The sequence below is a fragment of the Bufo gargarizans genome, chromosome 3 (assembly GCF_014858855.1).
Source record: "Bufo gargarizans isolate SCDJY-AF-19 chromosome 3, ASM1485885v1, whole genome shotgun sequence".
NCBI lineage: Eukaryota > Metazoa > Chordata > Amphibia > Anura > Bufonidae > Bufo > Bufo gargarizans.
In genome coordinates this window covers 8,011,990-8,026,061 of record NC_058082.1, presented here as the reverse complement: position 1 = coordinate 8,026,061, position 14,072 = coordinate 8,011,990, and the positions used below count along the sequence as shown (strand labels likewise).

The 14,072-nt window shown below is 42.6% G+C and overlaps 1 protein-coding gene across 5 annotated transcripts in view; it reads right to left on the bottom strand.

Annotated features, from left to right (window-relative positions):
- Nucleotides 1–14,072, bottom strand: part of LOC122931886 (cGMP-dependent 3',5'-cyclic phosphodiesterase-like) — a 310,101-nt gene that overhangs the window by 63,521 nt on the left and 232,508 nt on the right. For all 5 annotated transcript variants that reach the window (XM_044285943.1, XM_044285946.1, XM_044285942.1 and 2 more), the window contains one exon: nt 6,006–6,080. In XM_044285943.1, the coding sequence (XP_044141878.1) occupies nt 6,006–6,080 (75 nt within the window). The remainder of the gene's footprint in view (nt 1–6,005; nt 6,081–14,072) is intronic.

The window sequence follows — 14,072 nt, the reverse complement described above, 5'->3', positions numbered from 1 at the left end:
GCACAGGTCAGGGCTAGATCTATCTGATGTACAGTATACTGCCTCTCTACACCGCACAGGTCAGGACTAGATCTACCTGCTGTACAGTATACTGCCTCTCCACACTGGACAGGTCAGGACTAGATCTACTAGCTCTACAGTATACTGCCTCTCCACACTGCACAGGTCAGGGCTAGATCTATCTGCTGTACAGTATACTGCCTCTCCACACTGCACAGGTCAGGGCTAGATCTACCTGCTGTACAGTATACTGCCTCTCCACACTGGACAGGTCAGGACTAGATCTACCTGCTGTACAATATACTGCCTCTCCACACTGCACAGGTCAGGGCTAGATCTATCTGCTCTACAGTATACTGCCTCTACACACTGCACAGGTCATGGCTAGATCTACCTGCTGTACAGTATACTGCCTCTCCACACTTCACAGGTCAGGGCTAGATCTACCTGCTGTACAGTATACTGCCTCTCCACACTGCACAGGTCAGGGCTAGATCTATCTGCTGTACAGTATACTGCCTCTCCACACTGTACAGGTCAGAACTAGCTCTACCTGCTGTACAGTATACTGCCTCTCCACACTGCACAGGTCAGGACTAGATCTACTAGCTCTACAGTATACTGCCTCTCCACACTGCACAGGTCAGGGCTAGATCTATCTGCTGTACAGCATACTGCCTCTCCACACTGCACAGGTCAGGGCTAGATCTACCTGCTGTACAGTATACTGCCTCTCCACACTGGACAGGTCAGGACTAGATCTACCTGCTGTACAATATACTGCCTCTCCACACCACAGAGGTCAGGACTAGATCTACCTGCTGTACAGTATACTGCCTCTCCACACTGCACAGGTCAGGGCTAGATCTATCTGCTGTACAGTATACTGCCTCTACACACTGCACAGGTCAGGGCTAGATCTACCTGCTGTACAGTATACTGCCGCTCCACACTGCACAGGTCAGGGCTAGATCTACCTGCTGTACAGTATACTGCCTCTCCACACTGCACAGGTCAGGGCTAGATCTACCTGCTGTACAGTATACTGCCTCTCCACACTGCACAGGTCAGGGCTAGATCTACCTGCTGTACAGTATACTGCCTCTCCACACTGTACAGGTCAGAACTAGCTCTACCTGCTGTACAGTATACTGCCTCTCCACACTGCACAGGTCAGGGCTAGATCTACCTGCTGTACAGTATACTGCCTCTCCACACTGCACAGGTCAGGGCTAGATCTATCTGCTGTACAGTATACTGCCTCTCCACACTGTACAGGTCAGAACTAGCTCTACCTGCTGTACAGTATACTGCCTCTCCACACTGCACAGGTCAGGGCTAGATCTACCTGCTGTACAGTATACTGCCTCTCCACACTGCACAGGTCAGGGCTAGATCTATCTGCTGTACAGTATACTGCCTCTCCACACTGTACAGGTCAGAACTAGCTCTACCTGCTGTACAGTATACTGCCTCTCCACACTGCACAGGTCAGGGCTAGATCTATCTGCTGTATATTATACTGCCTTTCCACACTGCAGAGGTTTGGTTTAGGTCCTTCAGGTTACACAATAAAACATACAAGACCAGGAGAAAAGTACTGAGAGAAGAATGGCATCATATACCCCCTTTGGGCATAAATTAGGGGCACCGGGGAGACAAGGCTTAGTAAAGTGACAAAGGATCACTACTGCCTGGGCGCTGAAAGCTGGCACATTAATATGGCTCTATGAGATGGATAATATCAGACTCCACCATCTGCAGCCGTTTGCTATGTAATTTTATCACGGTCTGAGAAGTGAAGCGTGGCATCGTGCCAGCAACATGAGAAGCTTCTAATGAGGGTCTGATTGGCACTTAAGGCATCAATGAAAAAAAAAGAAAGGAATAAAAATAGGAAGGATTTCAACACTTATCCTAAAATAACCAACTACAGAGAGTGGGGGAGGGAGTTGCACCACTACACCCCCTAAGCCATGGCAAGATGGTTGCACTTGTTCCATCCCATAGAAGAATGTAACCCTGAGACGGGGGCAATTTATGTTTCACAACAACCATAAAAGTGAATGAGGGCAGCCTGAGAGGGGTCCACTACATTTCAGGGTCTGCCTTTATGTAGGGGTATGCTTAAGCTCCTAGTACCCAGAAACCTACCTGACACTGTACAGTAAATGTAGAATTAATGATGCAGTTCCTTCTGCCACCACTAGGGGACTTACTGCATAGAAATGTGTTATTAAAATCAATGTATGGCAACTATAACAATCTGTATACAGTAGCTCCCTCTAGTGGGGGCAGAAGGAAGACACAATTTTTCATCTGTTATTTCTGACTAACCTCCTAACAGTCACGTTAAAATTGGAAAAACCCTCCCAAAATGTCCCTTTTTTATTGTACATTTTTAATGTGTGTCTGCAGTAAATCTTGATGGCTCACAACTTAGGGGACACTATTGCATTTTTATTCATTTTAGCCTAAAGGACCAATAATATTTCCCCCTTTGTGTTCTAGCAGTCATAACTTTTTAATATTTTCTTAAAATTTTTTATTTTGCGGGATTAGTTTTAGGAACCAATTTAGGGTATATAAAGTGTAATAAATAACATTTATTATTTTATTTTTAGAGGGACATTTTTACATTATTTTGTGGAATTTACTTACGGCGTTCACTGTGTGGTAAAAATCATTTTATTATGTTGGTCAGTAAAATGATGATAACGTCACATTTCTATATATTTTTTTACTATTTTTCTCTCCTCCTGTCATCTCTTCAGATGCTGCATCATTCTCCTCGAGACTGACAGGGAAGGGGGGCTGCTTTAGCTGCTCATATCTCTGGTCTGGTACCAGCTAGAGATATGGGTTTTGCATTGCAAGTTTTCAAACAATGCCAGAATGACAGCAATATCTTCAAAACATGGGAAGATATCACTGTTAGAAATCAGGATGCAGTGAATGCAGCTGAAAGTGAAAGTAAAAGCAGGTTTTACCCGTGATTATTCCTCTGTTGCTTGGACTAATTACATGAATGAATGAAAGGCGTTAGAAAGATATCTGCGTTCTTCCAAAAACAGCACCACACCTGTGTGCAGGTTGTATGTGGTATTGCAGCTCAACCTCATTCACTTTAATGTAGCAAAGCTACAGTACCAGGCAGAACCTACTGACGGAGCGGCGCTGTTTTCGTAGGACCGCAGAAACATTTTTCTATCCCTTTAAGAAAACTCCAGCGTTTTTAACCCCTTCATCACCAAAGACTATTAGGGATATGAGACAACACTCGCTAAAGCACCCCCAGGGAAATTACTAACCCTTAAAAAAAACTAGAAAAGTGAGTATATTTGGGACATTTTGCTGTCTCCACCATGGGCACCCACTTACTTGAAAATACCCCTGCGTTCTCCCGGCTAAAGTATGTGCAACCAGCTCTCCAGCCATCATAATATCTGCAGATAAAATGTTAGTTATATTAACTAAAGCATTAGGTACTTGGTGCCTCATGCCTCTTAATTGCTTCAACTGTTTTATTGATTACCCAAATAAATAAATAAATAAATACATAAAAATAAATAAATAAAATTTATGCGGAAAAAAATTATTGCCTAAAAAGTTGGCATTTTGAAGTGAAATCTTAGCCAGCAGCAGCAACAGCCTTGAGGCTGTGGGGATAGGTCTCCTATTAGCATTTACTTTTCCGTTTATTTTACAAGGGTGTGAATACTTATGCAGTCAATGATTTCAACATTTTTTAAGTATTTTTTTTTTCAATTCTGTCAAGGCAAAAGATATCCATCGTGATCAGATAACAATGAAACATAAAAAAGTGCAATGAGAGGGGTGTTAATACTTTTGTAGTAGCCAGATATCTAAGGGAATGTGGCCAAAGCTTCCCCTTCTGGAGTGAGAAATGTCATCCTATTGACTAATGTCTCGAGTTAATTGCCGGCGCGCTGGCAGGAACAGATTGATTCCCTGTATGAGTGTTACGCTGTCTAACTTTTTATCAGAAGGAGATTAAAGATCGTGTGGCTCAGGACATCAATTTCATGTTGAAGCTGAGCGCCGTGTCGGGAATAATGATCCGCAGAACCCTAAATATGTGGCTGTAGCTTTAATTATGTCCTCCCCCTCAAACTGCCACCTGCAGGATTTCAATTAGTAAAAGAAAAAGATAATAAAGTATAAAAAAAGTCTTATCGTGGTGGGAGCGTCCTGACACAGAAGAGATAAGGTGGGAGGGGCCTGACACATAGAGGAGATGTAGGAGGGGCATGACATATAAAAGAGACGAGGAAGGAGGGGCCTGGCACACAGAAGAGACGAGGAAGGAGGGGCCTGACACAGAAGAGATAACGTGGGAGGGGCCTGACACAGATGAGATAAGGTAGGAGGGGATTAACACATAAAATAGACGAGGAAGGAGGAGCCTGACACATAGAAGAGATGAGGAAGGAGGGGTCTGACACATAAAAGAGACGAGGAAGGAGGGGCCTGGCACACAGAGATGAGGAAGGAGGGGCCTGACACACAGAGATGAGGAAGGAGGGGCCTGACACAGAAGAGATAAAGTAGGATGGGCCTGACACAGAAGAGATGAGGTAGGAGGCTATTAACACATAGAAGAGATGAGGAAGGAGGGGACTGGCACACAGAAGAGACGAGGAAGGAGGGGCCTGAAACAGAAGATATAATGTGGGAGGGGCCTGACACAGAAGGAGATAATGTGGGAGGGGCCTGACACAGATGAGATGAGGTAGGAGGGGATTAACACATAAAAGTGACGAGGAAGGAGGGACCTGACACATAGAAGAGACGAGGAAGGAGGGGCCTGATTCATAGAAGAGACGAGGAAGGAGCGGCCTGACACATAGAAGAGACGAGGAAGGAGGGGCCTGACATATAAAAGAGACGAGGAAGGAGGGGCCTGACACATAGGAGAAATAAGAGAGAAGGGGCCGGACACTTAGGAGAGATAAGGGAGGAGGGTCCGGACACTTAGGAGAGATAAGGGAGGAGGGGCCCGGACACTTAGGAGAGATAAGGGAGGAGGGGCCCGGACACATAGAGGAGATGAGGGAGAAGGGGCATGACACATAGAAGAGATGAGGGAGGAGGGGCCGGACACTTAGAAGAGATAAGGGAGGAGGGGCCGGACACTTAGGAGAGATAAGGGAGGAGGGGCCGCACACTTAGGAGAGATAAGGGAGGAGGGGCCGCACACTTAGGAGAGATAAGGGAGGAGGGGCCGCACACTTAGGAGAGATAAGGGAGGAGGGGCCGGACACTTAGCAGAGATAAGGAAGGAGGGGCCGGACACTTAGGAGAGATAAGGGAGGAGGGGCCGCACACTTAGGAGAGATAAGGGAGGAGGGGCCGGACACTTAGGAGAGATAAGGCAGGAGGGGCCGGACACTTAGGAGAGATGAGGGAGGAGGGGCTGGACACTTAGAAGAGATAAGGGAGGAGGGGCCGGACACATAGAGGAGATGAGGGAGAAGGGGCATGACACATAGGAGAGATGAGGAAGGAGGGGCCTGACACATAGGAGAGATGAGGGAGGAGGGGCCTGACACATAGGAGAGATGAGGGAGGAGGGGCCGGACACTTAGGAGAGATAAGGGAGGAGGGGCTGGACACTTAGAAGAGATAAGGGAGGAGGGGCCGGACACTTAGAAGAGATAAGGGAGGAGGGGCCGGACACTTAGAAGAGATAAGGAAGGAGGGGCCGGACACTTAGAAGAGATAAGGGAGGAGGGTCCGGACACTTAGGAGAGATAAGGGAGGAGGGGCCGGACACTTAGGAGAGATAAGGGAGGAGGGGCCGGACACTTAGAAGAGATGAGGGAGGAGCGGCCTGACACACAAAATCATACCCACTCTCTCACGCCCCCTTCTGTACACTCTAGCAAATGTATTTTTCTTCCTGAACCTGCAAATTACATCTAAATCTCATTAATCTTCTCTCTTCTATAGGCTGAGGATCCCCATCCCCAAAGTGCACCCACCTGACAGAAGAGCTGGTGACTGTCCTCAGATACCAGGAGGAGGCAGCAACACGGCGACTGCGTCTGTTCTTCAAGCTGAAAGACATAAGAAGAGAAGTGAGAAATCAAAGCAAAGGAGACATCTTTTCTAGATCTCTGCTTGTTGTCACTGAAAGGGAATGTTTCCCTTTACAAGATGAAGATCTGTTCTGTGCATGTGATGGACACACAGGAGCTGGACTCATTAGAGCCCCTTCAGAGGTTGTCACCCATCACCCCAAAATCCTGGACTGAATTTTCTTAGTTTTGGTGAAATGCTAAATCATGAGACGACTTACTATTGAGGAGCCTGATAATTATGGGTGACAATCCCGCTGGAAAGTGGAGGATGGGTCCACAAATCTATGCTGATTAATTGCTTAACCTACCTTCAAAGCCAGATTTTCCTAATACACAGCACAGAATTCCCTGCATAGGTCTTCCCTCTGTGTAAAAATGTTGTCTGCCTGCAGCCACCACTAGGGGGAGTTTACTGCATACAGATTTACCACTGAGGTCAAGGTATTACAGGTATGCAGTGAGCTCCCTCTAGTGGTGGCTGCAGGCAGACACAATGTTACCATTTCACTTTACGTCTATAAATGGGATATTGGAGCTTTGTACCGGAAAACTAAGATCTGACCATAAACAATAATTTTTTTTTTAAAAGGGCAAAGAAAGTTAAAGCTTTCTAAAAATGGTGTTCAGTGGTGGACATGTACTTTAAGATGGGCAGCAGGTGAGCAGCGCAGAACACCCCTGCCGCTCGCTGCTTATTCAGCCTATGTAGGTGAACACTGCGCAGGAAGAAGACCGAACTCATACAATGGAGGAAAGAGAAAAACATAGAGCAGCAGGTAACCGGAGGAATACAAAGAGCGGGAGCTACTGGAGCGAAGGAGAATAAACAGAAGGAGCGATAGTGGATGAAAGAGGCGCAGCGAGAACCGCCACCATTGTCCAAAATCAGTGGAGAGGAGTCTGAAAATAGCAGAATGTTGTTGTGTGGAGGCTCCGGGCTCTAAATGACACAAATTGGAACAAGTCTAATATGAGTCAGATCAGTCTACCCCTGTATACCGCCTGACAGCAAGGTCAATGGTTTATGGGGGGGGGGGTCTATGGAGGTGCTGATGCTTGTCACCGATATCTGGAATGGGTGACTGGAATCCTGAACAGACTTTTATGGCACAGTTCAGGAACACAGCTATTTTATTGTTTTATCGCTCCTAGGGGGCGGGGCTAGGGAGCCTGGTTTATTAAAGCTCACCTTCTAGATTTATACACATTTAACTTAGAAAAAGAACGTGCCCTTCAAAACTGAGAAAAAAGCATTATTGACCTTCAATGGTGACCGTACGGCTCCAGTCAAGGGCCCTGACTCATAACTGGGGGCCCTGAAATAAACTACAAGCTAACTACTTATTAACTTTGTTAGGGTACTTTCACATTAGCGGCAGGGGAGTCCGGCAGGCTGTTCCGGCGGATGAAAAGCCTGTCGGATCCGTCCTGCCACTAGTTCATGTGTGCCCCCGGACTGCCACTCCCTCCCATTGACTATAATGAAGGCAGGGGCGGGTGCACGGCGAGAGGCAGCCGGACTAAAAGTACGATATGCAGTACTTTTAGTCCAGCTGCCTCTCGTTGTGCACTGCCGTGATGCCGCCGGAACTCCTCCCCCGCCCCCATAATAGTCAATAGGGACAGAGCGGCAGTCCGGGGGCACACATGAACTAGTGCCAGGACAGATATGACAGCCTGCCGGACTCGCCTGCCGCTAGTGAGAAACTAGCCTTATACTAAATCTAACCTCATTTAAATGGGTTTATATAGGATGTAGCCATATAATAGTTATATTCCTATATAAATATGGTATTATACATAGGGAGCAGTATTATAGTACTAATATTCTTGTACATAGGAGGCAGTATTATAGTAGTCAAATTCTTGTACATAAAAGATAGTATTATAGTAGTTATATTCTTGTACATAGGAGCAGTAATATAGTAGTTATATTCTTGTACATAGGTGGCAGTATTATAGTAGTTATATTCTTGTACATAGGAGCAGTATTATAGTAGTTATATTCTTGCACATAGGAGGCAGTATTATAGTAGTTATATTCTTGTACATAGGGGCAGTATTATAGTAGTTATATTCTTGTACATAGGAGGCAGTATTATAGTAGTTATATTCTTGTACATAGGAGCAGTATTACAGTAGTTATATTCTTGTACATAGGAGCAGTATTATAGTAGTTATATTCTTGTACATAGGGGCAGTATTATAGTAGTTATATTCTTGCACATAGGAGGCAGTATTATAGTAGTTATATTCTTGTACATAGGGGCAGTATTATAGTAGTTATATTCTTGTACATAGGGGCAGTATTATAGTAGTTATATTCTTGCACATAGGAGGCAGTATTATAGTAGTTATATTCTTGTACATAGGGGCAGTATTATAGTAGTTATATTCTTGTACATAGGGGCAGTATTATAGTAGTTATATTCTTGTACATAGGAGGCAGTATTATAGTAGTTATATTCTTGTACATAGGAGCAGTATTATAGTGGTTATATTCTTGTACATAGGAGCAGTATTATAGTAGTTATATTCTTGTACATAGGAGCAGTATTATAGTAGTTATATTCTTGTACATAGGAGCAGTATTATAGTAGTTATATTCTTGTACACAGGAGCAGTATTATAGTAGTTATATTCTTGTACATAGGAGGCAGTATTATAGTAGTTATATTCTTGTACATAGGAGCAGTATTATAGTAGTTATATTCTTGTACATAGGAGCAGTATTATAGTAGGTATATCCTGTACATAGGAGCAGTATTATAGTAGTTATATTCTTGTACATAGGAGCAGTATTATAGTAGATATATTCTTGTACATAGGAGCAGTATTATAGTAGTTATATTCTTGTATATAGGAGCAGTATTATAGTAGTTATATTCCTGTACATAGGAGCAGTATTATAGTAGGTATATTCTTGTACATAGGAGCAGTATTATAGTAGTTATATTCTTGTACATAGGAGCAGTATTATAGTAGATATATTCTTGTACATAGGAGCAGTATTATAGTAGTTATATTCTTGTATATAGGAGCAGTATTATAGTAGTTATATTCTTGTACACAGGAGCAGTATTATAGTAGTTATATTCTTGTACATAGGAGCAGTATTATAGTAGTTATATTCTTGTACATAGGAGCAGTATTATAGTAGTTGTATTCTTGTACATAGGAGCAGTATTATAGTAGTTGTATTCTTGTACATAGGAGCAGTATTATAGTAGTTATATTCTTGTACATAGGAGGCAGTATTATAGTAGTTATATTCTTGTACATAGGAGCAGTATTATAGCAGTTATATTCTTGTACATAGGAGCAGTATTATAGAAGTTATATTCTTGTACATAGGAGCAGTATTATAGTAGTTATATTCTTGTACATAGGAGCAGTATTATAGTAGTTATATTCTTGTACATAGGAGCAGTATTATAGTAGTTATATTCTTGTACATAGGAGGCAGTATTATAGTATTTATATTCTTTAATTTTCATAGGGTTTAGTCAAAAGCGGGCAGTGTCATACAATGTGCATAGGAGAAAGCCTCTGCAAGAATAAATAAAATCTTTGTTCTCTCTAGGAGGAACATTCAGAATGTTATAAAATGTATTCATAAGTACTGATTTTATAAGACGTCTTGACCATGTGACTTATTCTTGGTTACTGCAATTGAGTAGATAATGTAGGGGGCGACTGGAGAGGCTCTCTAAGTTAATGACACAGCAGGAACTTAAAGACAAATCACGCGTCCAATTCTCCTTTGTTCCATTCAAAAGCCACAAGTTTCAGGAGAACAATGGATTCTTTGCGTGTCGCCGGGATAAAGAAACGATTCAGCGCTTAATGGACGGGAGGGAAAGAATAACACTTGAGATGTCTGTTTTCACCGATCTGGAGATCAGAAGAACATCCCGGAGTTGTTCCATCAAAACCATAAACGGTTAGAACCTAACAAAAGCAATTTCAGGTGAATAGCAGCAAATTGCGCTAATGGATGCATCCGGCCGCGGCGGGGAACGCTCAGCATTTTAATCCCAAGATATTAATTTTCCATTATGTAAAAAAGAAAAGAATGAATAGACCTTCAGAGTTGGGAGCCGTAGGGAACGTTTTTGGGTGATTCATGTGATTGACAGCTTTCAGGTGGTGGGTCCGCAGCAACAAATAAAGCACTTGCGGCCCCTGCGCCGAGCTCGGAACATTCTGTGTCACCTCCGTGAACAAAGGGCGGATTTAGATAGGATACTGAGATCTCATGGAGCACAAAGAAAGTGGGTTTATTTAATTAGTTTTTTTTATTTTAGTCATCTTAATTTACAGATTTTAATTAGGGATTTTTTTAATTAATTCTAAGAAATACTGCAATTCTCCTAAAATAGAGTAATCGGGGGTTTAAGGTAGGATTACTGAGCCGCAGGAAGGGTCTAACGCTCCACTAAGGCCTCATGCACACGACCGTTTTTCGGGTCCACATCCGAGCCGCAGTTTTTGCGGCTCTGGTGAGGACCCATTCACTTCAATGGGGCCACAAAAGATGCGGACAGCACTCCGTGCGCTGTCCGCATCCGTTGCTCCGTTCCGTGGCCCCACAAAAAAAATATAGCATGTCCTATTCTTGTCCCTTTTGCGGACAAGAATAGGCATTTCTACAATGGGCCGCCTCTTCCGTTCCGCAAATTGTGGAAGGCACACGGGTGGCTTCCGTTTTTTTTGCGGATCCGCGGTTTACGGACCTTAAGGCTCATAAGCACACTACAGAGGGCATAGGGAGACACTGAAATACAAAAGCGCAAAGTTACTTTACTAATTGGAAGTAATAAATAATTGTGCCCTCATATAAGATCCAAAATCCTATGACAGTTATATAAACTAGTCCTTTAAATTGTGGAATGAATTTTAAAAATTTTCAACATTTTCAATATCTCCGCTTGCTCAGACCCATTGGCTCCCACAGAGGTTGATACAATTGTGTCCAGTCTAGACAATCCTCTGCCAGCTGAACAGCCTGGACTCCGGACTGATACATTTTCCTTGCATTGATACATTGTAGCAACGATCAGGACAGGAGAGAGATTTGTGCTGCTAGGATACATTGTAGCAAAGCCTCAGATGGGAGAGGTATTTATGTCTACAGAAGATTTTTGGCCTGCAGTTCCAAACAGTGAGGCTGTCATTCATTGACAGTAAGCAGAGATATTAAAACACAAGGGGAGGGGGGTTTATTATATATTTTTTTATTATACTGAAATAAACCTAAATTTGGCGTATTTCAGGCACAGATGACGGCACAATGCAAACGCCGCTTCTCCCCCATGCACGCTGCCGCCTCTTCCGCCGGGGTCCCGACCGGATGTGGCGGTTTTCTTTTCCGGTTCAGATGTATTATAGTCAAAGCAGCTGAAGAGTAAAAAAAAAAGAGCTCACTTCCAGTCTGGACCCAGCGGAAGAGCCCACACGAGTGCAGGGGGACAGCGGCATCAGCGGAGCGAGGGCGGGTAAGTACCATGTAACACATCTTCACTCCAGAGGTTAGTAACAAGCCCCAATTAGGGAAAAGGCCCGGAGAACCCCTTTAAGTATCAGGTTGTGGGGGTCTGACTGCTGGGACCCCTGCCTATCATGAAAACAGGGTTCCTATGCCCCAGAACGAATGGAGCAGTAGGGAACACATGCTCGAAACTGTTGTTCCATCCATACGGGGTTAGAAGGGACCCCCTTTCTCATGATTAATAGGGTCCCAGCGGTTAGAGCCCACTGATCAGATTTCTAATTTGGAAAACCCCTTTAAGCTTCATTTATCCAAAACTAGAAAAACCTTAAAGGGGGTCTCCATGTATAATAGGGGGAGCCCTGTGTGGTGATATGATCTCATAGGGGGTGCAAAGTCAGAAGTCACAACCGGACCCTGATGCCCAAAGACCCCTTTACCGCATAAGAAGACTCAAGTATTACAAATGGCACATAGAGGGTGGGGGCCCCTGAATTGGGCCCCAGGAGCTTCACGTTACACCTGTCTACTATGTTGTGTAGACAGCATAAAATTAAACAGAAGCATTTCCACTTTTGGAGTCTAGTGAATGAGCTCCGGTACTGACCACTGTGTGGCGCTGCAAGTCACTGGATGCTGGGGTTGGTAGGACAGGTTTCCATGGTGAGAAAGATTTGTAACAATGTATAAATACAAAGTGATCATGGACAGGCACGGTCTCCATGGCGACCTGAACTATGCACATCTATAGGTGCATTACTGCTGTGCGTCAGTCGTAACCGCAGAAATGCACAAAGTGACATCACAAAACCTGCAGCCAGTCATGTCACAATCTCCAGAACTGAATCAACTCTTATTGGAGGCCAAATCCAAAGCACTGCAGTGATCTCCTGGTTTCACGGACCTTAAAAGGGTTGTCCAAGATTACAAAAACATGGCTGCACTATTCAAAAAACAGCACCGCCCCTGTCCACAGAAACTGCACCCCTTTAAAGAATAAAATGTGTGATATTGAAAACCATCTTCTTTGTTTACTATTCTACATAAATCTAGAATTGCTGATTAATTTCTTATTATAGCTGTATATCAGTCAGATCATTGTTATTCTGATACAGACACAAAATTCCATCTGCTGCAGACACCACCAGAGGGAGCAGAGTGCAGGCTGACCCCAAACTCAACAATAACATAGTGTGACGTAAGCGCCCCCTAGTGGGAATGATTATCAAATTATCATAACTACTATAATACTGCTCCTATGTACAATAATATAACTACTATAATACTGCTCCTATGTACAAGAATATAACTACTATAATACTGCTCCTATATACAAGAATATAACTACTATAATACTGTCTCCTATGTACAAGAATATAACTACTATAATACTGCTCCTATGTACAATAATATAACTACTATAATACTGCCTCCTATGTACAAGAATATAACTACTATAATACTGTCTCCTATGTACAAGAATATAACTACTATAATACTGCTCCTATGTACAAGAATATAACTACTATAATACTGCTCCTATGTACAAGAATATAACTACTATAATACTGCCTCCTATGTACAAGAATATAACTACTATAATACTGCTCCTATGTACAAGAATATAACTACTATAATACTGCTCCTATGTACAGGAATATAACTACTATAATACTGCTCCTATGTACAAGAATATAACTACTATAATACTGCCTCCTATGTACAAGAATATAACTACTATAATACTGCTCCTATGTACAAGAATATAACTACTATAATACTGCTCCTGTGTACAAGAATATAACTACTATAATACTGCTCCTATGTACAAGAATATAACTACTATAATACTGCTCCTATGTACAAGACTATAACTACTATAATACTGCTCCTATGTACAAGAATATAACTACTATAATACTGCTCCTATGTACAAGACTATAACTACTATAATACTGCCTCCTATGTACAGGAATATAACTACTATAATACTGCTCCTATGTACAAGAATATAACTACTATAATACTGCCTCCTATGTACAAGAATATAACTACTATAATACTGCCTCCTATGTACAAGAATATAACTACTATAATACTGCTCCTATGTACAAGAATATTACTACTATAATACTGCCTCCTATGTACAGGAATATAACTACTATAATACTGCTCCTATGTACAAGAATATAACTACTATAATACTGCCTCATATGTACAAGAATATAACTACTATAATACTGCCTCCTATGTACAAGAATATAACTACTATAATACTGCTCCTATGTACAAGAATATAACTACTATAATACTGCCTCCTATGTACAAGAATATACCTACTATAATACTGCCTCCTATGTACAAGAATATAACTACTATAATACTGCCTCCTATGTACAAGAATATAACTACTATAATACTGCCTCCTATGTACAAGACGATAACTACTATAATACTGCTCCTATGTACAAGAATAT